This window comes from Anomaloglossus baeobatrachus, chromosome 9 (assembly GCF_048569485.1).
Source record: "Anomaloglossus baeobatrachus isolate aAnoBae1 chromosome 9, aAnoBae1.hap1, whole genome shotgun sequence".
Classification (NCBI taxonomy): Eukaryota; Metazoa; Chordata; class Amphibia; order Anura; family Aromobatidae; genus Anomaloglossus; species Anomaloglossus baeobatrachus.
Window position 1 is genome coordinate 21,988,369 of NC_134361.1, and position 25,174 is coordinate 22,013,542.

At 47.2% G+C, this 25,174-nt stretch overlaps 2 protein-coding genes across 2 annotated transcripts in view; both read left to right on the forward strand.

Moving 5' to 3' along the window:
• Window positions 1-1,624: 1,624 nt before the first annotated feature.
• Window positions 1,625-13,529, forward strand: LOC142251727 (HAUS augmin-like complex subunit 3). Its single transcript, XM_075324784.1, has 5 exons — window positions 1,625-1,648; window positions 6,221-7,108; window positions 7,292-7,713; window positions 11,990-12,206; window positions 13,314-13,529. Exons 1-5 carry the CDS (start codon window positions 1,625-1,627, stop codon window positions 13,527-13,529), a joined length of 1,767 nt encoding a protein of 588 aa, XP_075180899.1.
• Window positions 13,530-17,427: 3,898 nt separating this feature from the next.
• The window catches only part of LOC142250919 (uncharacterized), a 59,417-nt gene continuing 51,670 nt past the window's right edge, over window positions 17,428-25,174 (forward strand). The window contains exon 1 of the mRNA XM_075323249.1: window positions 17,428-17,566. Within this exon, the coding sequence (XP_075179364.1) occupies window positions 17,515-17,566 (52 nt within the window). The 5' untranslated portion in view covers window positions 17,428-17,514. The remainder of the gene's footprint in view (window positions 17,567-25,174) is intronic.

Below are 25,174 nucleotides of genomic sequence, written 5' to 3' on the forward strand. Positions count from 1 at the left end.
CGCTGTAGTATCTGCCTCTGCTGTCTCTGCCTCTGCTGTCTCCGGCGCTGTCGTCTCTGCCTCTGCTGTCTCCGGCACTGTAGTCTCTGCCTCTGCTGTCTCCAGCACTGCTGTCTCTGCCTCTGCTGTCTCCGGCGCTGTAGTCTCTACCTCTGCTGTCTCCAGCACTGCTGTCTCTGCCTCTGCTGTCTTCGGTGCTGTAGTCTCTGCCTCTGCTATCTCCAGCACTGCTGTCTCTGCCTATGCTGTCTCTGCCTCTGCTGTCTCCAGCACTGCTGTCTCTGCCTCTTCTGTCTCCGGTGCTGTAGTCTCTGCCTCTGCTATCTCCAGCACTGCTGTCTCTGTCTATGCTGTCTCTGCCTCTGCTATCTCCAGCACTGCTGTCTCTGCCTCTGCTGTCTCCGGCGCTGTAGTCTCTACCTCTGCTGTCTCCAGCACTGCTGTCTCTGCCTCTGCTGTCTCCGGTGCTGTAGTCTCTGCCTCTGCTATCTCCAGCACTGCTGTCTCTGTCTATGCTGTCTCTGCCTCTGCTATCTCCAGCACTGCTGTCTCTGCCTCTGCTGTCTCCGGCGCTGTAGTCTCTACCTCTGCTGTCTCCAGCACTGCTGTCTCTGCCTCTGCTGTCTTCGGTGCTGTAGTCTCTGCCTCTGCTATCTCCAGCACTGCTGTCTCTGCCTATGCTGTCTCTGCCTCTGCTGTCTCCAGCACTGCTGTCTCTGCCTCTTCTGTCTCCGGTGCTGTAGTCTCTGCCTCTGCTATCTCCAGCACTGCTGTCTCTGTCTATGCTGTCTCTGCCTCTGCTATCTCCAGCACTGCTGTCTCTGCCTCTGCTGTCTCCGGCGCTGTAGTCTCTACCTCTGCTGTCTCCAGCACTGCTGTCTCTGCCTCTGCTGTCTCCGGCACTGTAGTCTCTGTCTCTGCTGTCTCTGGCACTGTAGTCTCTGCTGTCTCCAGCACTGCTGCCTCTGCCTCTGCTGTCTCCGGTGCTGTAGTCTCTGCCTCTACTGTCTCCAGCACTGCTGTCTCTGCCTCTGTTGTCTCTGCCTCTGCTGTCTCCAGCACTGCTGTCTCTGCTTCTGCTGTCTCCGGCGCTGCAGTCTCTGCCTGTGCTGTCTCTGCCTCTGCTGTCTCTAGCACTGCTGCCTCTGCCTCTGCTGTCTCCGGCGCTGTAGTCTCTGCCTCTGCTGTCTCCAGCACTGCTGTCTCTGCCTCTGCTGTCTCCAACACTGCTGCCTCTGCTGTCTCCGGCGCTGTAGTCTCTGCCTCTGCTGTCTCCAACACTGCTGTCTCTGCCTCTGCTGTCTCCGGCGCTGTAGACTCTGCCTCTGCTGCCTTGAGCGCTGCTGTCTTTGTTTCTGGGTCCTGCTCATTATGTTCATGAATATTCAGTCTGCAATCACGGATTAGCTGGAAGTAACAGCAGCACCAGGGACAAATAAGTATAGCAGCTCATGCTGTCTGTGTGCTATCCGCATGTCACACGGATAGCACACATAAAACATACACATACGCACCCACACCACAGACCGTACAAAATGTTTGTGTTTTGCACGGATGTGTGAAACAGGCCTAATACTGTGTTGGTCCGTCTAATGGAACTAAAAATACTCAGACCCATTGAGGCATGGACACAGAAAGACCTCTGAAGGTAATGGGGTTTCTGCACCAAGACATTAGCAGCAGATCCATTAAAGTAGTTGCCCAATCAAATAATATTAATAACTTATCCATTGGAAAAAGGTAATCAATATCAGATTAGTGGGGTCTGATACCTAGCTCTGTGGATGATGAGCGGTGGTCAGATGTGAATGGAGCTGTAGTGGCCACTGCTGGTGTGGAGGTCACCTGAGCTGTAGTATGTTTATTTAAACGTAATAAGAATATCTGTGTATATAACTAATCAAAATGTAGATGTAGATGCAAAATTATCTGTCTGTCTATGTAGCCATCGCACAGATCTATAGTATAATTCAAAGTTGTATAGTCATGACGGAGTTAACCAAAGATAATAAAGCCAAAATGTGAAGCTACAAACTCTTATCAGTAATGTTCACACAAAAGGAATGTACAGGAGGGCAGGAGTGTGATGTGAGAAAATGGGGAGTGAACGCACTCCTTGTTAGCTTCAAGGTTATTCATGCTTACGGTATAATTGGATCTATCTTATTAAACTAGTTCAGTTGGTGACGCTGGCTGAAAAGAGAGCATGTCTGTGTTCTTTGTCTTATATACATTGATATATATATATATTGGCACCGATACACAGCTAATACGGCATCGTCTCTGGATATCCCAAATGAGGACTCCATTAGCAGTCTTCAACGCAAATTCCTCCCTTGACACTGGTATTCAGGAATCCGACACCCTCCACTCCGGACGATGTGGGCCAGATGTGAAGTGACCTGTAGTGGCCCCTGCTGCTATTCAGATATCCAACACCCTGCACTCCGGACGATGAGTGTGGGCCAGATGTGAAATGAGCTGTAGTGGCCACTATTGGTATTCAGATATCTGACACCCGACACTCCGGACGATGAGTGTGGGCCAGATGTGAATAGAGCTGTAGTGGACACTGCTGGTATTCAGATATCCGACTCCCGGCACTCTGGATGATGAGTGTGGGCCAGATGTGAATAGAGCTGTAGTGGACACTGCTGGTATTCAGATATCCGACTCCCGGCACTCCGGACGATGAGTGTGGGCCAGATGTGAATGGAGCTGTAGTGGACACTGCTGGTATTCAGATATCCGACACCCGGCACTCCGGACGATGAGTGTGGGCCAGATGTGAATAGAGCTGTAGTGGCCACTGCTGGAATTCAGATATCTGACACCCAGCACTCCGGACGATGAGTGGTGGCCAGATGTGAATAGAGCTGTAGTGGCCACTGCTGGTATTCAGATATCTGACACCCTGCACTCCGGACGATGAGTGTGTGCCAGATGTGAATAGAGCTGTAGTGGCCACTGCTGGAATTCAGATATCTGACACCCAGCACTCCGGACGATGAGTGTGGGCCAGATGTGAATAGAGCTGTAGTGGCCACTGCTGGTATTCAGGAGTCCAACACAAAACATCCGTAATTGTTTTCCATCATGGGTGTAGGTTGTCAATATTATTGGATCCAACAACCCTGAAATCCATGGCTCACATTGTTCCTGCACATCCCACAGATGACACATTTTTGCAGTTACACAGCGCGGCGCCGGCTACACAGCGTCACGTTCTCCCGACAGCAATACATAGGCAAAAACGCATGTGCAACATTTCTGCAGCGCTGCTGTCACTTGTTTATTTTAGAAATGTGTTTTTGCTGTAAAAAGAATAAAAAAGCCAAGAAAATGTTTAAATCTAATTCACTTCTTTGTTATTTTATTCTGCATCCACAAATGTTAGCAAATCCGCAAAATGTGAACAAGTCTTTATGGTGGTCACAGAAAATCAGACTGTAACTTATTTGGAATCTGGGTCTAAAATCGGAAAACACAGGATGAAATCTGCAGCAAATCCAAAACACCGTCCACGTGGAAAACCTGCGGATTTTGCTGCCGGTCTGTGACGGAATCTGCAGTGGATTTTTTTCTTTTAGGTGTGAATAAACTCCAAGGAGTCACAGGTACATGTGCCCTTGTGGGCTGGCTGCACAGACGAGGTAAAAAGGGTTAATTCTGCCCCAGGTGGAAATCAATCAGTGCAACCTGGTGGAGGCCGAACTGTGAGCAGCTCAAGACGTCCAGGTAGGTGGTGATAAGAGGACAGGTCTGGATTGCAGGATAGAAATTACTGGGGTGACCCCCTAAAAACAGAATGTGGGTGCAGCGCAGTATTGACCTCACCCTGCGCCAAATTTTGGCTGAAATTCGTAGATGGTTTTGTGAAATATCTTTCCGCAGCTGACTGCTTTGTGTTTTCTTAAAGACGTCATCCAGATAATGCAAGAGCTGCACAGATTATTACAATGGCCATTAAAGACTCTGCGGACATTTTTTGTATCGAATCTGCACCTTCTAGCCTGAAAACGGACCAAAAGTGCATGCGTTTTTATTCACGTGTTTTTTGTTTTTTTTTTTTTTAGTGAATTCAAAGAGTGGAAGGGCTAAAAACGCAGTAAAAAAGGAACGCTGCAGATTATTTTATGCCCCCCCCCCCCTTAAATTCAGGCTGTTGGTAAAATTCATCAGGAATGTAATTTTGTAACTCATTCTGCCTGTGGCCATTATTTGCAGCCAATTTATCAAAGTGTTGGATCATTTTGTGGCTTCTTTTAAAGCTTTGTGCCTCATTTGACGCTTTTTATACAGTATCGCTGCTGGATTTGAGTTTGCAATACTTTTTGCAACTTTTTAAATGGTCTCAATTCGTAAATCTGACTTTTATTTGAATAGTAAATCCCAAAAAGGAAACTTAAGTGCCATTAAATCTGCAAAAATGTGTGAACCATGTGCATAATAAGTGCAACAAAATTGGGGATATTATTATTAATTTCTTTTTTTTTTTTTTTTTTTTTTAGCACTTTTTTGCTATTTCCCCTCTGGTTTTTGGCTCAGACTGAAAGCAATTTTGCCTTTTGGTAATGAAACTGAAATGACGTTTCTGGCATAGGGGCAATAGTTTTTGGGATCTTTTGGTTTTCAATATATTGCCATGGTGTTTCTGTGCCGCTTCTGTACATACTTTGCACAGGTGGTAAACCAGAACTTCAGCAAAAAACTCCCTTGGGTTTATAGTATGAAGTGCACATGAAGAGGTTCTGCAGCAGCTGAGGTCAGTAGTACTGGAGCTAGATGTCAATGAATGGTTATCACAGAAGGAACTTTCAAGTTTTCGGTGAAGCCCCTTCAGAAAGCGCTGGCTGCTGTTCTTATGGCGCCGCCGCCAACATCTTTGTTCTGCACTTTTTTTTTCTACATTTTTCTGCTAGATTTCAACTGGAAAAAATCCCACGTGGTACACAGACCCTCGGGGAGTTTGCACCTTTTTGGAGCAGAAACTCACTAAAATCCTCCTCCAAAAACTGCGTATTTACAAAAGAAATTAAGTAAAGTTGTTGTTTTTCCAAGAGGTTTTGGGACAGGATTTTGGAAAGTTTTTATTTTTGTCTTTTTTTTTTTTTTTTTGTTTAGCAGTTTTCAAATACTGTTCAAAAAACTAAACAAACGGAAGATGATAGGGTTTTCATACAAAAAACTCCAAAAATGGCCACCTGCATTTCTGTGTAAATGACTTGTGATGTTTGGGCTTTTGCTTGTTTAATACTGCTTCAGGTTTCCAAAAACACCAAGCGGCTAATGAAACGGCCCAACTATCCTTCTAGCGTGTTCTGCTCAAAAGATATTCTGTACTTTACGATACAGCTCAATGGGAAAGCTCAGAGGATGCCTGGACGTCTTTTGGAGAGTTTTGGTTAACGCACAGCTCCAGCTTTTGCTGCTTTATTTTTTATTGTGGTGCTTTTCATCTAAGTCAACTGCCCCTAGTTTTATACTTTTTTTATCTGCACTGATCAGTGCAATCTCCAGCAGTTTGTGACCTCCAGTGTTTGCTGGCGTGCCAGAGGTCACAAATCAATACAAGTCTATGAGAGCCTCGTTCTGGCTCACATAGACTTACATTGAGAGCTTGTAATCGTTACCTCTGACTTCCAGTCAGTCAGAAGACAAAGGTGCGCGACTGAGATGTAGATGCAGAAATCTGAGTAAGGGTACGGTTCCACTTGCGTATGACTCGTGCGAGTCTCGCATCGGCATCACCCAGCCCGGCCTGACTCTCTCCGGACAGGGGCGGCTCAGCTGCATAGAATTACATGCAGCCAACCCGCTCCTGTCGGACAGTGTGCGGCCGTGCCAGGTGATACCAATGCGAGACTCGCACAAGTCATACGTAATCTAATGGTCCTTGTGGGTATAAATTGTCCGGCATGTCTATAATACACACTAGTGGCTAATGTGTTTAATTATCCCCCTCGTTGTCCTGGATTTACTCCGATCTGGTCTTGGCAAGATTCCTCTTAGATCCTGGATTTGAGTTTGGTAAACCACGTAGTAGATGTTTGCACAAAGTTCATAACTAAAATCTAACTCGCCTTCTCTACATTCAGGACTCTGAGAAGTCATCGTAGAAGAATATAATGGCAAGCCATCTCGTGAGTATGGCAGTATACAGATGACCACACACTTTATGGATGAGTCTTGTAGATGATTGACCTTCTTTGTCTCTTAGGTTCCACCGCCTACCCTTTCCCGACAACAATCCGCGAGCTTCCTTCAAGAACCCCAGCGAGTACAAGGCTTGGACTTTGTAGAGATGCTTTGTCGGATCGGCTTTCCAGGCGCCCAAGATCTGAAGGGCGCAGACTTTGATTGGCTCTGTGAGATCAGTGAAGAAGTGGAACGCTTTCTATCATGGCTTTGTGAGGTGGTGGATCAACGCAATTCTCTAAGCAGTGACCAGCTAGAAGCGTTTGACGCCCTTGTGGACTCTGGTGAGCCAATTCTAAAAGACGATGAACTTCAAGATCTCTTCAAAGGTGAAGATATTGGCAATGTGGAATGGGAGAAGGCAGAGGTGAACACTTTGGAGGAGATGGAAGCTGAGGTACAGAGTTTGCGAAGTGTTAAAGCACATCGAATACAAACCCGTAACAAGATTGAGTCCTTGGGGATGACGTTATCCCAAAAGCGTATTTCCTTGAATCAATCGGAGAAGGAATTGCAAAGGTCCTTGAATATATCAAAGGAGGAGCTGGGTAATCTAAACTCGAGCTTCAATTCATCTCTGGCGAAACTTGTAGAATTAATAAATGAGGTTGGGCAGTGTCACTCAGCCCAATATCCGGGGACTACGTTTCTTTCTGCAGCTGACATAGAAGGGTACATTGGGTTGGAAGAGATGTGCTGGGAAAACGTAGAAGATGTGTTCAGAGGAGTGTTACCTGATAAATCGGAAAACAATGAGACTCAAAACGCCGCTCTTGAAGGCCTGAACAAAGAAAGTAACCGAGTACGAACATCATGGGCGTCTCAGAGAATAAAGCTGAGCCTAGCTCTTGGTAGCTTGCATGGCAACATGGAGGCCATGACCTGGCTGCAAGGGCGTTTTCGAGATCAGGTAGGCAAGTAATTATGACTACTCTTATTCCTGAGCTCACACCGGTTACGTAGACCATCTCCCAACAACATGGGGAAAAACACCACCACTCGTCCTCCTAGCTAAATAAGTAGTCCAGACTCTGAGTAACATTAATGCCAACTAGTCCCCATGAAAATGTTCACTTCATGTCCTCTTTTTCAGGTTTTGGATCCTCTGAATTTGCCATTATTGGAAAGGGAGATGCAGTCCTTGGAGACAGCGGTACAAATCCTAGAGACACAGAAGCTTCCCCTCCTGGTGTGTGAAGCTTCGCTTGGATTATGTCTTCCTGCACATAATGGATGGCTCCAAGCAGAAGGGCAGAGAATATTCCAGGTGGGGAGAAGCCAACATCTGGTGGCAGACGCTCTCCTCTCTCAGCTGTCACGTTTCCAGTTGGTGGAGCTGAGCTTACAGGGAGAGATGCAACTACACATAAAAACCGGAGAAGATCTTGGAGATCTAAAGACGGCAATGGGGAAAAAAGCATCAAAGCTGGTAAAAAGGTTACAAAGAGATCAAAGGATTATGTTTCCGTTACCAAGACCCCTTCGAATTGACAGCAAAGACCACACCGCAGTCAGGTGAGACTGAAGGCGACGTATCCTCTACCTTGTCAGTGCGTCTGTAAGAAATTCTGCACTTTTTTAAAATATTGAGTTGGCAAAACAGTTTTTCCTCATGGTTCCTTGGTAGATCTTTCATCGAAACACCAATATTCTAGTGTTTCTCCCTGGGGTTTTCATTTTCCAGGGTTTGATGTTCAGGTTTTGTAGGTGCACAAAATGTCTGAAGTCTGGTCCACCCACTGAGATTTCTATAGATGAAGCCGCCTCAGGAAAAGCTGTGGTGGCCATGGGTTCCCCTTTTGTAGCGCAGTGGTGGCCATGGGTTCCCCTTTTGTAGCGCAGTGGTGGCCATGAGTTCCCCTTTTGTAGCGCAGTGGTGGCCATGGGTTCCCCTTTTGTAGCGCAGTGGTGGCCATGGGTTCCCCATTATTAGGTTCAATCAACAGGGTTTACCTACATAGACCAACCCTTCATGACACAACTCTAGGAGTATTGCAAATAAAGGACCCCCAGATGATCGGTCCTTCTTCACCTCTGTCCTATATTCATAGGTTTTCCTGTAGGATTGGCCTTGACTTGCAGTTGCCTACCGCTTGTTGTCCTATTGCTTGCCACTCGGTGTACGGTCCTCTGGGTGCATTCATGAAACGTTTACATTCTTCTTCACCTCTCATTGTGTTGAATATTTTTGTCTGAATTTCCTATTATGTAAAGTTGCATTTTCCTCTGGCTCCAATCTGCCTGGACTTGGTCCCGTGAGGAGGGCCATAGTGTCCACGCTGAGAGGTATGGAAGAGGGCTTCCGATTGTTCTATTAATGACTCCTTCTCTTCACTTAGGCTCCTTTTGTTCCTTTGAGGGCGTTTGCTATTATACAGCTCTCAAGTATTTCCCTAATGTTCTGGTTCCTTATGAAGCGCACAGTTTAGTTGTATTATTCACATAAATCCAAAGAAGTCTGAAGGAAAAGGACAGAGTGAAATTATGATGAGGAACCAAAAAATTAGATGGACACCTCCAGCCAAAAACTAAAACTGCAGATTGCTAAAGTAGTGTAGCCATGTGGGACGTGATGGCATGGATGTCTGATAGATGTGAGTTCCCGTAGTTGGGCCCTCCTCTACCTTGAGGAGAGGGCTCCACAGCACGCTGTCTGGGCTTTATCCATTTATTTCTATGGGAGCTCGGGAAAAATGCTGAGGGCATCGCGGCCCTCAATCAATAGCTGTGGGTCCTGCTCGTGGCACCTGTTTTTTGGACAATTATAGCACATGGCCTACATTGGACAACCCCCTTAAAGTTGATTTGTCGACAGGTTTCACACAAAAAATCGCGTACATGGATATAAAGAGTTCTTATACCTGGTGTACTTTAAAAATCCATGTCAGACTGGCCGTAGCATCCTGATATTAAAGAGTCCAGGACTAGTCCAATGTATTCAGTCTCCGCCCACACAGCCTGACTGACAGCTGCAGCTTGTTCTGAGCAGTGTGGGACCTCAGCAGCGTAGGGAGGGAGGTGGGGACACTGAGGGGCTATCGATCAGGGTGGGTGGGCAGAGAGTCAGCAGTATCAGGAAGGAAGGTGCTGTCTATCAGGCTAGGTTGGCAGAAATTCAACAGCAGTAGCATGGAGGAGGGACACTGAGGAGCTGTCAATCAGGATAGAGAAGTGGGTTTATAAAGCAGCACTTACGTAGGTTATCCAAGTAAGTACACCACCCTCATCAGGTCTGAGATGTTTGTAATTTGTTTGTGAAATGTGGTGATTGATCCGCTTTAAGGTTTTTTTTTTTTGGTTTTTTTTTTGTTTTTTTTTTTTCCCCCGTATCCAGTGTTGTAGTACTGTATCTACATTGCATCTGTACCGCCCTGAGAGGGGCTCGGCCGCTCCGCTGCTCGGGCCGAGCCGCTCGAGGTCCGGGCTCGGGTGATCGGTGGCTCGAGCGCCTCCGTACCGGGGGCCATGTCACTCTTGTTAAAGGGGAGACGGTGAGGTGACGGGAGGGTGTGACGTCACCCACGGTGTGTGGTGACGGGATGCACCACCGCTGCAGCAGGAGTGGAGGGTAATCCCGGGATCTGTCGGGACGCAGCCTGGATGTCAGCTCCTCCGTGGGTAGGGGCGGTGTGTCCCGGGGCCCGATGGGGAGAGAGATGGGGTGCAGGGGGCCGCGCTGCGGTGCCCGGATGGCACTGTTGTACTCACGATTAAGGCACACAGTCACTGGTAAACCAAAGTTCGGATATGGTCGGGTCCCGCAGCCGGCTGCTTATGTCCCCTGTGAGGCTGATGGTGGCCCCTTTCCCTTTCACCTCCTTGTTGTGGTCTTCGGCTCCCCTGCCTGGACAGTGGTAGCCCGCTCCCCGGCGTTGAGCTACCGGAGGAGCCCTCGGTTGCCCGCAGGCGCTGGCCCGTCGGATGTTTGGCCCTTGGCGGTGGCTCTCACCCGGTATCGGTGGGCTTTTGCCTTCTTTCGTGACTTTGGGTGTGGATGAACCCGTGAGGTCCAGCCAGCAATCAGTCAATTTGCCTAAACTCAGTGACTTCTAAGCTAGGACGGGGTCTGAGTACCCAGTTTCTGGTGCTCCGGTACACGGTTGACTCCCCGGTTCAGGACCGGCGGGCTCCAAACCTGGCCTGATCCCTACGGTTCCGCCGGTTGCTGTACCCGTACTCCTGCAGACGGCCACCACCGTCTGCCTGCCTGACGTTACAGGGGTCCCAGGCTTCTACCCGGGTCCCTGACAGCTTTACTCCTCCACTTCCACTCACTGACACTTCCAAACTGAACTCACTGTTTGAACTTCCTGCCTCAGGACAGTAGTCACCTCAGTGGGCGTGCCTTTCTGCCTGACTCCGCCCACCTGGTGTGCCCTACTGGCCCTGAGGGAGGCATCAGGTCTCCCTTTCGGGTGACTGTTGTCCTCACAGGGTGTGTGTGTGTGTGTGTGTGTGTGTGTGTGTGTGTGTGTGTGTGTGTGTGTGTGTGTGTAACGTGGTAGGTGTTGCTACCTGTGACCCCTGGGGTCCAGGGTGTCACACATCAGTCAATGGCTGTTTATACAATTTCTGCAGTACTCAAGGTTCCTAAGAGCACAGTGGCCTCCATAATCCTTAAATGGTAGAAGTTTGGGACCACCAGAATTCTTCCTAGACCTGGCCGTCCAGCCAAACTGAGCAATCGTGGGAGAAGATCCTTGGTGAGGGAGGTGAAGAACCCCAAGATCACTGTGGCCGAGCTCCAGAGATGCAGTAGGGAGATGGGAGAAAGTTCCACAAAGCCAACTATCACTGCAGCCTCCACCAGTCGGGCCTTTATGGCAGAGTGGCCCGACGGAAGCCTCTCCTCAGTGCAAGGCATATGAAAGCCGCATAGAGTTTGCAAAAAAAACACAAGAAGGACTCCCAGACTATGAGATATAAGATTCTCTGGTCTGATGAGATGAAGAAAGAGAACTTTTTGGTGATAATTCTAAGCGGTATGTTTGGAGAAAACCAGGCACTGCTCATCACCTGCCCAATATGATACCCACAGTGAGACATGGTGGTGGCAGCATCATGCTATGGGGACAGGGACAGGACGACTGGTTGTAATTGAAGGAAAGATGAATGTGGCCAAGTACAGAGAGATCCTGGAAGAAAACCTCTTCCAGAGTGCTCTGGACCTTAGACTTGACTGAAGGTTCACCTTCCAACAAGACAATGACCCTAAGCACAAAGCTAAAATAACAAAGGAGTGGCTTCAGAACAACTGTGACCATTCTTGACCGGCCCAGCCAGAGCCCTGACCTAAACCCAATTGAGCATCTCTGGAGAGACCTGAAAATGGCGTCCACCAACAATCACCATCCAACCTGACGGAACTGGAGAGGTTCTGCAAGGAAGAATGGAAGTGGCTCACCAAATCCAAGATCCATAATTCCCAAGAAGACTCATGGCTGTACTAGCTCAAAAGGAGGGTGCTTCTACTCAATACTGAGCACAGGGGCTGAATACTTATGACCATGTGATATTTCAGTTTTTCTTGTTAAAATTTTTTTAAAAAAAATCTACATTTCTCAGTGTTTATTTTCTGTCAAGATGAGACACAGAGTGTACATTAATGGGGAAAAAATGAACTTTTTTGAATTTACCAAAGTGTGTGTGTGTGTGTGTGTGTGTGTGTGTGTATTTTTATATTGTTTGTTTTTTTTTCTTTTTGTCCCTTCTCCATGAAGTCCGCGTCCTGTTAGTGGCACGTCTCCCCTTCACTTTACCTTCTTTCTTTTTTTTTTTTTTTTCCCCCTAGGCTTTCAATGATGCTGTTTAACCCGTCCGTGCAAAAAGAACTGTTCCCCAAGTATGAGGTTCTGCAGCAGCAGGTGCTGTCTCTCGTGCAGGAGATGGTGTCGCTCAGCATGTCGTTCCTTGAACCTCTACCGCAGACGGCCGGCCTAGCCCACTACTGTGATGAACTTCACAACAGTTTGTGTCGAGGAACGCGGAACCTGCAGCTGCGAGATCCGGTCAGTACACGGGCGGCCTGATATCTGCTTCCAGGACAGCGCCACTCCTGTCTGTGGCTGTGTCTGGTATTGCAGGTTAGGCCCATTCTCTCACAAATAATGAGCGGTTGGGTTCCTATAATAGAGGAATGTGATCTGGTAGATGGCGAGAGTTGTGTTATTCCACATCGGATAGAACTTCTGGATCCTGGAACGGACGTTAGAGAATACTTATCGGCATTATTACTAATTTTCAGCTGACCAGCAGGTGTCGCTCTTTCAACATGATGATCAGCGCAGATCTCTACGGTCACATCTGCAGTGTTTCTTTGCAGAACCTATATACTAATTTTTTTTTTCTTCCAATATTTGTAAATCCACTCCAGATAGAGAGAATGAATATATTTCTAATATATATATTTTTTTTTTTACTATTCAACTTTGCTTCCCATCACCAATCCCCAAAATGAGCCATCCATCGGGTTATACAAGGAACTGCAGGACATCTGAATCCCCCTAAATCAGCATTTTTACCCCCTCGGTTCTCAGACCTCCAACAATCAAAGTGTAGGCAACATCCCATCCCTTTAATAGCTAGGAATAGCCCTTTTAATGGCCCACATTTCTTCTCCATCAAACAGATCGGAGAGGATAGTTGAAAAGAATGACCTCATTTATTAAAAAAAAATCTATTTAAAGGGAATCTATCAGCAGTTTTTGCTTTGTAATCTGAGAGCAGCATAATGTAGGGACAGACCCTGGTTATGATGTTTCACGTACTTGGGTTTAAATACAATTAGTGGTTTTTTGTTTTTTTAACAGGAGCTTGTCACTAAAGGACTAGGTGTAAAGTGCTCTGTGTAACCCCACCCACACCACTGATTGGATGTTTTCTGCCTAAGCACAAATAAAGCAGCCAATCAGTGGTGTGGGCGGGGTTACACAGAGCACTGCTAGATAAGTGATTTTATCAAAACTGCAACAAGCAGCGCAGTAATGAGACCATGTTGGAATCTTGCTGATCTCGGATTACATAGCAAAAACCTGGTGACAGATTATATTTTAAAAATGCATTTTAGACTCTCTTTAGACTATCCTTTTTTTTTTTCTTTCCTTTTCTTCCTGTAGGACCTCGTTTTCGCCTTTGAGACCCTTACAACCAGCGTCTCCCAGTTTAACCAGTGGTTTCTGGATTTTTTCCATGAATTGGAGCACAAAAAGCAGACTATTAAGACGTCTTACCTGGAGCAGGGGAGGCAGCTGTACGTCTTCTTTTACCAGGACCCGGCTCTTCTGGCCAGTATCGTGCAGGACCTTGAGCAGCGAGTCCGGTACCTCCGCTGAACCCCCATCCCCGCCCTACAGACCCACATTTTGTACTAAATTAATAAACCCAGCATTTACATAAAAGGCTACATGAAGCGCTTTGGGTTTTTTTTTGTCTAGGTAATATTTTAAAAATCTCCCCTTGTAGACCTTAATTTGTTCAGTTTTGACAGTGGGTTAAGAAAAAATGTCTTCTCCCCCCCCCCCCCCCCCGAAAATTTTTTCGTGAATAATTCTCTCAGCGTTAACCCTTATGGTGGCCCTTATGATTACCATATACATTTCTCTCCTTAAGGAGAATAGTGTTCCCCCGTGGTCCCCACATAACTTTCTCATGAGCCAGATCAGACACCCCCATACTTTGCACTGACGAGGGGCAAGCACCCCGAAACACCTTGTCTGCAAATTGGGATTCTGATCTGGCTTATATATCCTGAGTCATATTGCAAAGGATTGTTAAAAATCCACTTGTGACTTTTAGAATCGCTACTTCAAATAGGTGGCGCTGCGCTAGAGTTTGTCTCCTTTACACAATTTGCATATACATTTCACTACGCCTGGCTGTCTGAGTCAGATTGGCCCCAATCTACTGATTCTCAGCCGATGTTGGGTGAAGGGAGAAAAAAAATTATCGGGCATGTTGAATTTTAAATATGTCCGATCACTTTTTTTCTTAATGGAGATGTCTGACAACGGCGTAATGCAATCTACTCAGAGCACATGGCTGAACTGTATTTATATGGGGAGCAGCAGGGTATCGAGGAGTGCGCTGGAGAGGGATTTATCTTCTTGTAACTGCTGTCATAGTGCTGGGAATAGAAATGTATTAAAAATAAATTGGATTACTAAATATTTTAAACTAACATTGGCCAAAACCTGTCCCAGAATGTTAATAGGACATGTACCTGTGAGCGACTGCATCAGGACCCTCCACTGCTGTGACTTGGAGACAGGATTACAAGCCATACAACATACTGTCCCTCGGTCACAGCAGTTACTCTGCATTCAGATACACAGGGAGCACAGCAGTGTGTGCAGCCTCTTCTTACCTCTGCACCCCAGGTACTTCGAGTATTGGTTCAGATAGACATGGTGGACAGCAGTGTGAGCAGCCTCTTCTTAAATCAGCACTCCTAATATGTCCAGTATTAGATCAGATCAGTAGGGTGAGCAGACCCATGTTACCTCAACATGCCTTGTATATACAGTATTAGATCAGACAGAGTGAACAGCCTCTTCTTTATCTCAGTACTTTTTGATATGTCAAGTTTTAGATCAGATAGACATAGCAGACAGCAGTGTGAGCAGTTTCTCTTCATACCTCACCACCCTTGGTATATCCAGTATTGGATCAGAAACAGCGGGTATTACGCAATGTGAGCAGCCTCTTCTTACTTCAGCACCACTAATATCTCCAATAGTAGATCAAATAGATATGTTGGACAGCAGTGTGAGCAGCCTCTTCTTACTTCAGCACTCCTGGCATCTACAATATTGGTTCCATAGACAGGATAGACAGCAGCGTGAGCAGCTTGTTTTTTACCTCGGCACACCTGGTATCTCCAGTATTAGATCTGGTAGACAGGATGGGCAGCATTGTGAGCAGCCCCTTCTCACCTCAGCACTCCTAGTATCTCCCGTATTAGATTACACAGGGTAGAAAGCAGTGTGAGCAGCCTCTTACCTCAGCACCCCTGATATCTCTAGTATTAGATCAGATAGACCAGATGAAGAGCAGTGTGAGCAGGCTATTTTCACCTCAGCACCCTTGGAATATCAAGTATTTAATCACACAGGGTGGACAGAAGTGTGAGCAGCCTCTTCTCAGCACTCCTGGTATTTTCCAGTGTTGGATTAGATGGATTGGATGTATAGCAGTGTGAGCAGCCTCATCTTACCTCAGCACCCCTGATATATCCAGTATTAGATCACACAGAGTGGACAGCAGTGTGAGCAGCCTCTTCTCACCTCAGCACCCCTGATATATCCAGTATTAGATCAGAATGTTCACTTGAAGCTCCTCTTCCTACACCTGAAGGAGGAGGGCGTAGCTTGCTTTTGCACACTCACAGACACCCTCCTATTAACAGTCTGGCACAGATTTGGCAAACACACAGTACATGGGCCCTCAGACATGACCCAGGAATCATTAATGAGGTGTTCATTAAGAATAACATGGGGGGTTATCACCCAGATACTTTCCATTAGTAAGCTGCTAAACTGCCTTATGGTTTGTAGTGATGCCCGAGGTGGGGAGAGTTTCATGGATGGGCAGATTTCAGGTGTCTGGATGACGACTACCTGCAGTCAGGGCCACCATGTTGGATTCCCCAACAGATGTAGATGAAGAATAGCTGGAGAAAATATATATTGTGGATTTTGCCGTATATACAGGAGTCCTCCTGTGTTGCCCACCTGTAGCAGTCACCTCAGGGACGTCACTCCACCTTCTTGGCCGCCACAGGGTCTCCACTTGATTATCGCTGGCAACGGGTATGTCAGGTTTATTTACATGGGAGTCGTGACGCCACTCATGGTTTGCGGTCAGGGTTATGGGTGACCGTCGCTGCAGGTTTAACGAGCGTCTGGGGCTGATGGAGTCTGCAGTCTGGTGGTGTGGCCTCCCGAGAGTGAGGCTGGCCCCAGGGGCTCGGGTGTGTAGAACAGGTCACAGAATAACTCAGTCGCAGTCCAAAGTGTCTTTCAACCGTTTACTCACTTTCAGGTGTTTTTGTGAGGTAACCGGGCGATGCTGAGATAAACCAGGTGGTACCAGGTATCCTTTAGGCTGGTATAAGGGTAACCATTAACTCTCCTTCCTTGCACTTCTTGTTTCGGATAACCCCTGACTTGAAGTACCGTGGGATTCATCCAGGGAAGTCGCTACTGCCTTTTCTCCCCTTTTTGGCCCGTTTGCTGGCAGCGTGGACCAAGGAACATGGGTCCAGGCGCGATCCTCCTTATGGGCCCCCTCGTTGCTGCTGATGCTCGGACTCTAGTTGGTTGGTGTGGGACTTGTGGTCCTCCCCACCAGCAGGTTTAGCAGACCAAATAAATGGCCATCTACTCTAGGGACCTGTTCCCCGTGCGAGCCTAGTCACCAGGAGTCTTCATACACGACCAGCTGACTTCCTCAGTGCCTTATTCGACCAGCTGGCTTCCTCAGTGTCTTTCTGTCCAACTACTGGTGACCGTTCTCCCCCGCTAACGGCTACTTCACGGGCAGGGTCTGACCATCGTGTCCGCGCGCCTGCTCGCTCCTTCTTTCCTGCGCTCTCCGCGTCAGACTGGCTCTTCTACCACTACTTTCCTGACAGCTACTGCCACCTTAGCTTCCAGCCCCTCCCCTACACCCCTAGGTGAGATGTGGTGGGAAGCCCCCTCTTGGGTCTGCCCAAGGGTCCCCTCTAAGGTGTGGGAGACCTGGTTGCTATGTGTCTGTGCGTACACACCCTATTTCAGCCTTTAGGAATTACCTGAAGGTAATGCCCCAGCATGGGTGCAGTACCCAGTGGCGCCTGACCAGGTCAGGGGCGCCACACTCCAACTGCACATAGTGGACATTATGAACGTTTTGTCTTTGAAGGACCATATAAGTTGTAAGTTATGGCCGGTTGTATGTTGGTGAATTGCGGGAAGAAGGTCCAGTGCTCCCCGGATGGAGCGCTGGTTTGGTGCTATCGGATGAGTGATATTTCGGCTCTACTGTACCACAGCTGAGCGCTTCCTGCGTTTCCCCTCATATATGCACAGTAATATTTCCCGAGCTCCCCACCCCCTCCTGCCGCTCGGTTCTCAGGCTCTCCCTATTGTCTGCAGTCAGGAAGTTACCAGGGTGCAGTTTGTCCTATAATGATATAGTTGGGGGGGCACTTTCCTGCGTCTGACCTCACTCATTCTCTTATTGTGTGATGGGGTAGGAGTTGTGCGGAGCTGGGAGACTTTTTCGGGATGTCCATGAGCTGGTGAGAACCTTCCTGCCCGGGATATATGTCCAGCTGTGATGGGCAGCCTCTGGATGCTTCTGGCTCTGTCTTCTCTAATGACCTGTAGAGGTAAGTCATGGCCGATACCGGGCCAAGGACTAGTAGAGGTAGTGGTCATCCCACTCTTCCATTCGCTGAGGATGACCACTTGTATGGGCCGCATTCTGGAAATATGGGATAGGGGGCTGTAATGACACAATGGAGGATTGTGGGTAGTGGGATGTAAAGGTGGTCGGGAGGAGAGTGTTCCAGAAATGGTCAGACAGGACCAGGACTACACAATCGCCCAAATATCAGGTCTGAGGTCAAAGGACCTCCGCGCAGGCCGCTCCTGAGAACGTCCCATAAGCTACTACGCAAGACCCTGTAGTTGGGCTGATACTGTAGGTGTATGTGCAGTACCACTCCGCTATTTCTCGGTTTTGGTCGCCAGTACCTGTTTGTCCAAGTTTTTTTTTCTTTTTTTTTTTACTCCTGTACATAACAATCCAGTGCACCACCTGCGTCCCTGCACAGTACCACTTCTTTTTCTGGATATCCAATGCATACAGTAGTACCTGTCCACAGCTGCCTGCAAAACTGCACAGTACAAGAACCACGTCTCACATTGCACCTGATATCTGGTCCACATCTACTATACACCTGATATTGGTGTCTCTGCGCAGGATCACTTCTATTATACACCTGATATTGGCGTCTCTGCGCAGGATCACTCCTACTATACACCTGATATTGGCGTCTCTGCGCAGGATCACTTCTACTATACACCTGATATTGGTGTCTCTGCGCAGGATCACTTCTACTATACACCTGATATTGGTGTCTCTGCGCAGGATCACTTCTACTATACACCTGATATTGGTGTCACTGCGCGGGATCACTTCTACTATACACCTGACATTAGTGTCTCTGCGCAGGATCACTTCTACTGTACACCTGATATTGGCGTCTCTGCGCAGGATCACTTCTACTATACACCTGATATTGGTGTCTCTGTGCAGGATCACTTCTACTATACACCTGATATTGGTGTCTCTGCGCAGGATCACTTCTACTATACACATGATGTTGGTGTCTCTGTGCAGGATCACTTCTACTATACACCTGATATTGGTGTCTCTGTGCAGGATCACTTCTACTGTACACCTGATATTGGTGTCTCTGCGCAGGATCACTTCTGCTATACACCTGATATTAGTGTCACTGTGCAGGATCACGTCTACTATACACCTGATATTGGCGTCTCTGCGCAGGATCACTTCTACTATACACCTGATATTGGTGTCTCTGTGCAGGATCACTTCTACTATACACCTGATATTGGTGTCTCTGCGCAGGATCACTTCTACTATACACATGATGTTGGTGTCTCTGTGCAGGATCACTTCTACTATACACCTGATATTGGTGTCTCTGTGCAGGATCACTTCTACTGTACACCTGATATTGGTGTCTCTGCGCAGGATCACTTCTACTATACACCCGATATTAGTGTCACTGTGCAGGATCACTTCTACTATACACCCGATATTGGCGTCTCTGCGCAGGATCACTTCTACTATACACCTGATATTGGCGTCTCTGCGCAGGATCACTTCTACTATACACCTGATATTGGCGTCTCTGCGCAGGATCACTTCTACTATACACCCGATATTGGCCTTTCTGCGCAGGATCACTTCTACTATACACCTGATATTGGTGTCTCTGCGCAGGATCACTTTTACTATACACATGATATTGGCGTTTCTGGGCAGGATCACTTTTACTATACACCTGATATTGGTGTCTCTGTGCAAGATCACTTCTACTATACACATGATGTTGGTGTCTCTGCACAGGATCACTTCTACTGTACACCCGATATTGGTGTCTCTGCGCAGGATCACTTCTACTGTACACCTGATATTGGCGTCTCTGTGCAGGATCACTTCTACTCTACACCTGATATTGGTGTCACTGCGCAGGATCACTTCTACTATACACCTGATATTGGTGTCTCTGCGCAGGATCACTTCTACTATACACATGATGTTGGTGTCTCTGTGCAGGATCACTTCTACTATACACCTGATATTGGTGTCTCTGCGCAGGATCACTTCTACTGTACACCTGATATTGGTGTCTCTGCGCAGGATCACTTCTACTATACACCTGATATTAGTGTCACTGTGCAGGATCACTTCTGCTATACACCTGATATTGGTGTCTCTGCGCAGGATCACTTCTACTATACACCTGATATTGGTGTCTCTGCGCAGGATCACTTCTACTATACACATGATGTTGGTGTCTCTGCGCAGGATCACTTCTATACACCTGATATTGATGTCTCTGCACAGGATCACTTCTATACACCTGATATTGATGTCTCTGCACAGGATCACTTCTATACACCTGATATTGGTGTCTCTGCACAGGATCACTTCTATACACCTGATATTGATGTCTCTGCACAGGATCACTTCTATACACCTGATATTGGTGTCTCTGCACAGGATCACTTCTATACACCTGATATTGATGTCTCTGCACAGGATTACTTCTATACACCTGATATTGGTGTCTCTGCACAGGATCACTTCTATACACCTGATATTGATGTCTCTGCACAGGATCACTTCTATACACCTGATATTGATGTCTCTGCACAGGATCACTTCTATACACCTGATATTGGTGTCTCTGCACAGGATCACTTCTATACACCTGATATTGATGTCTCTGCACAGGATCACTTCTATACACCTGATATTGATGTCTCTGCACAGGATCACTTCTATACACCTGATATTGGTGTCTCTGCACAGGATCACTTCTATACACCTGATATTGATGTCTCTGCACAGGATTACTTCTATACACCTGATATTGGTGTCTCTGCACAGGATCACTTCTATACACCTGATATTGATGTCTCTGCACAGGATCACTTCTATACACCTGATATTGATGTCTCTGCACAGGATCACTTCTATACACCTGATATTGGTGTCTCTGCACAGGATCACTTCTATACACCTGATATTGATGTCTCTGCACAGGATCACTTCTATACACCTGATATTGATGTCTCTGCACAGGATCACTTCTATACACCCGATATTGGCGTCTCTGCGCGGGATCAGTTCTGGTCTTCGCAGTGTCCGCGGTTTGTGCGCAGGTGCACTATGTGTTGTAGTCGCACAGCTCTCGGGGAGGACATGAAGCTTTTGTCTAAACGTGTTTTCTGCATAGACAGGGCAGGATGCAGCTGCAGAACATCGCGCCTGTCCAGGAATAGCGCAGGGTAGAGCAGTAATAAATCAAGGGGAAGAGATGATGGGAGGAAATCATCACACAGAAGGTGCGAAGAGAAACGACACCAGAGACTGCCCCAAACACCGAGAACTGTCAGCGGAAAACTAAAAGAAAACCTTCCTTTTTTTATTATTATTATTATTAGATTGAAGAGCAGTCACCCAGCTTTACTGGTGTCCTGAGCGGCATGTCTGCTTTATCATTCAGCTAAATGGTGCTTTTCTAAGATGGTGGTTGAGTTCCTACCTATGAAGACACCAAATGATTATTGCACAGGTGCGCCTTAGGGTGGTCAGCATGATTATTGCACAGGTGTGCCTTATGCTGGCCACAAAGGCCCCTGTAAAATGTGCAAATTTATCACACAGCACAATGCCCAGATGTTGCAGGTTTTGGCGGAGTGTGCAGTTGCCTGCTGACTGCGGGAAAGTCACCAGAGATGTCGCCCATGAATTGAATCTTCATTTCTCTACCATAAGTTGTCTCCAAAACCATTTCAGAGAATTTGGCAGAACATCCAACCGGCCTCACACCCGCAGACCTTGTGTAACTGCACCAGCCAACCTCCACATCCAGCATCTTCACCTCCAAGATCATCTGAGACCACCCTCCCTGGACAGCGGCTGCAATAGCTCCCACATAGCCCCCTGTATACAGGGACACATTCCATACAGAAAGAAACATCACCACATACTCGCCTCGCTCCCATTCCCCAGGGTTCTGCTCCAGTCTCCGGTGCACTGACGCTCCGCACAGCGGACGCGGGCTAGTGACATCATTGCGTCTTCTGTCTCAGGCACACACTGATTGGTGGAAGAAGTATAATAACCCAGAAGGAGTCATTATGATAGTTTTTACATTCATAGGAGAATAATTTATGGTTTCCTGTATTGCCTGGTGTCTTTCTATAAAATGTAGTAAGTTGTTGCTCTGTAATTCCACTGGAGACCAGCAGGTGGTGGTATAAGTGTTGACTAGGGACCCTTATTGGATGTTGTCTGATCAATATCCTCTATATACTGGTCACTATGGTAACCAGGGAGAGGTGACAGTTGGCAGTTGAGACAAGCTGGGGGGCGGCTAATGTCAGGTACCGCTCCAGTCTTTTCGGAGCCCATCGTAGTAAGGCCAAACCGCAGTTTCAGATTTCCTATAGCGGATCATCAGTCCAGTTGCCAAGAAACCAAAGTCTGTATGTAGATCCAATATCGCAGCTAAATGGTTCATAAGATGTAAACCATCCTTGTGTGATCCAGTAAAGCGTCTGAACTGTTCCTACCAAGGTCCAGTCTGCCTTGGGAACGGGTTTGGAGCGCTAGGAACCAGGTAGGAGCACCGTGACACCCCAAACTGCACAACACTGCAGAAAAGCCACACACCCGCTCAGCATCTACGTCTGGGCCTAATAGTGCCGCCCACACCTACTACCGGGTGTGACGTATGTTACATCTAAAATTTTGGTGTCCCAAACAGGATAGTAGGTGTCGGAAGTACTATTAGGCCCAGACGTAGGTGTCGAACGTTATTGCAGCTTTTGTAGTTGACATTAGCCGCCCTTGTCGCCTGCTCATCACCTCCAGCCCGGCCTGTCTCAACTGTCACCTCTCCCTGGTTACCATAGTGACCAGACTATGGAGGATATTGATCAGAAAGCCTCCAATACAGTCCATTTCCAACACTTATACCACCACCTGCTGGTCTCCAGTGGTATTACAGAGCAACAACTTACAGTACATTTGACAGAATGACACCAGGCAAAACATCAAACCATAAATTATTCTAGAAACTCCTATGAATGTAGAAAGCTTTGTAATGGCTCCTTCTGGGTCATTACATAAGGTGCTAGCGCCTCCGCCCTCCTCCAACGTATTCATCGCTATCTGCATCCTAAGGATGATATCAGGACATGGGCAGCCGGTAGAGGAGGGCATGGGGTGGCCAGTGGTAGAGGGCATGGTGTGGCCGGTGGTAGAGGGCATGCTGTGGCCAGTGGAGGAGAGTATGGTGCGGTCACTGTCAGAAGACATGATGTGGCCAGTGGAGGAGATCATGGTGTGGTCGGTAGCAGAAGACATGGTGTGGCCAGTGGAGGAGAGCATGGTGTGGTCAGTGGCAGAAGACATGGTGTGGCCAGTGGAGGAGATCATGGTGTGGTCAGTGGCAGAAGACATGGTGTGGCCAGTGGAGGAGAGCATGGTGTGGTCAGTGGCAGAAGACATGGTGTGGCCAGTGGAGGAGATCATGGTGTGGTCGGTAGCAGAAGACATGGTGTGGCAAGTGGAGGAGAGCATGGTGTGGTCAGTGGCAGAAGACATGGTGTGGCCAGTGGAGGAGATCATGGTGTGGTCGGTAGCAGAAGACATCGTGTGGTCAGTGGCAGAAGACATGGTGTGGCTTGTGGGATACTGTTTTCATTCCTTTAGCTGTCTCGGTTCACGAGCCGCACTTTGCCCAGGTCTGATCTAGAACCTCTGTACTTCATATTTAGAATAATTGTAGTTATAATCTAGACCAGAGGTCTCAAACACGTGGCCTGTGGGCCACATTCGGCCCCTCAGGCCGCTTCTTGCAGCCCACAGGCACGTGGACTCGTTAACGATCGCAACCGGTGCAGGGGCAGCAGCAGTCAGTGTTTTATTGCAGGTAAACATTTTGCCGGCGCTGCACAGAGTCAAGCTCTTTCTGCCAACTATTCCAATGGCAACCGCCGACTATGACGTCAGCAGCTTACATCTGATTGGCTGCCATTGGAATAGTTGGAATAGAGAGAGCTTGAGTCTGCACAGCTCCGAAATTCAGATGAAGCGCTGGCTGCGCCAGGTCTATGTGCATATGGGCCACAAGAAGCAGGAAAGAGGATGCCAAGGGAACGGAGGACAGGTGAGAAGAATGTTTTGTTGTGTATGTGTGTGTGTGTGTGTGTGAAATGGCACAAAAGGGCACCAGGATGGGACATTACTATAAAAAGGAGGACCTACATGGGCACATTAGTAAAGGGAGAAATGATGGGCATATTAGTAAAAGGAGACAATGATGGGGCACATTATTACAAGATGGACACATTACTACAGGATGGGGACAAGAATGGGCACATTACTACAGGATGGGGCACATTGCTATAGGATGGGCACATTACTACAAGATGGGGACAAGAATGGGCACATTACTACAGGATTACGACCAGGATGGGCACATTACTACAGGATGGGGACAGGGATGGGCACATTACTACAATAAGGGGAACAGGACGTGGCACATTGCTACAAGATGTTGGCCAACCTTACTATATGATGCTAATTGTAAAACTATATTACTTACAAAAAGGAGATAATGTATGAAACAAAATCAAAATAAAGCAATTTTTTTCCATCAAAATATTTCTTAATATTTATATACGTATATTTAAACAAAAAAGTGCACATTTGTTATAATAAATGAGTGAAAAATGTTCAAAAACAGTGATCCAAGGGTCTATAGAAAAAAAATATGGTACCAATAAAAAAGTCACTTTGTCCTGAAATGAATGCGGCCCCCCATAGTATTTTTTTTCTATATGCAGCTCATACATCCAGCCGAGTTTGAGACCCCTGATCCAGACGTTCTTCAGTTTTCCTCTAGATTACAATGTTTTTCTTTGTCACCTCCCCATTGCTCTAGAACGTCTCTGCTTCTCTAGGATCTCTGCGTTTCTATATTGTCTCCTTATATCCATATAATATCTGTCTCTGTTTATTTAGTTCCCACACAAAACAGGAAAACAACAGGAAGGTTTGTAGCCCCCGCCCTCCACATCCCGCTCTCGTCTTGTCTTGTGCCCCTGCGTCACTGCACATCTCCTACTCATCCTCGTGGTCATTACTTGTGCCCTCATCTGGAGGATCCTTAGATGGAGAACAGTTATTTGGGGGCTGTATACCTTTTTATATTGGGACTGTAGAGCACTGTCCTGTATTCACTAATGTGGCACTAATATGTGGGCAACGTATAGCACGGTTATATAGACCTCGTATAGCGCTGTTATTTGTGCACATTATGTCACTATTATATAGACAATCTTGACTCCCATTTTTGGCTTGGATGCAATGATAACTGGAAATTAGTCTGGAGACCATATGGACAACACATTGAGGAGGCCTCACCAGGGAATGTCCCCCCGGTCCTACTCCCAGGGTTATGGTGTGGGTGTATCACAATATGTGCGGACATCAAAATGGGTGGAGGACTGTGTGAGGACATCCTACTGCATCGGGGACTGTATGGAGCATCATATTGTGTAGGGGTTTGTGGGGGACATCATACTGCATGGGGGGCTCTATAGGGACATCAAACGGAGTGAGGATCTTTATGTGAATTTTTACTGTGTGGTGGGATTTGGGG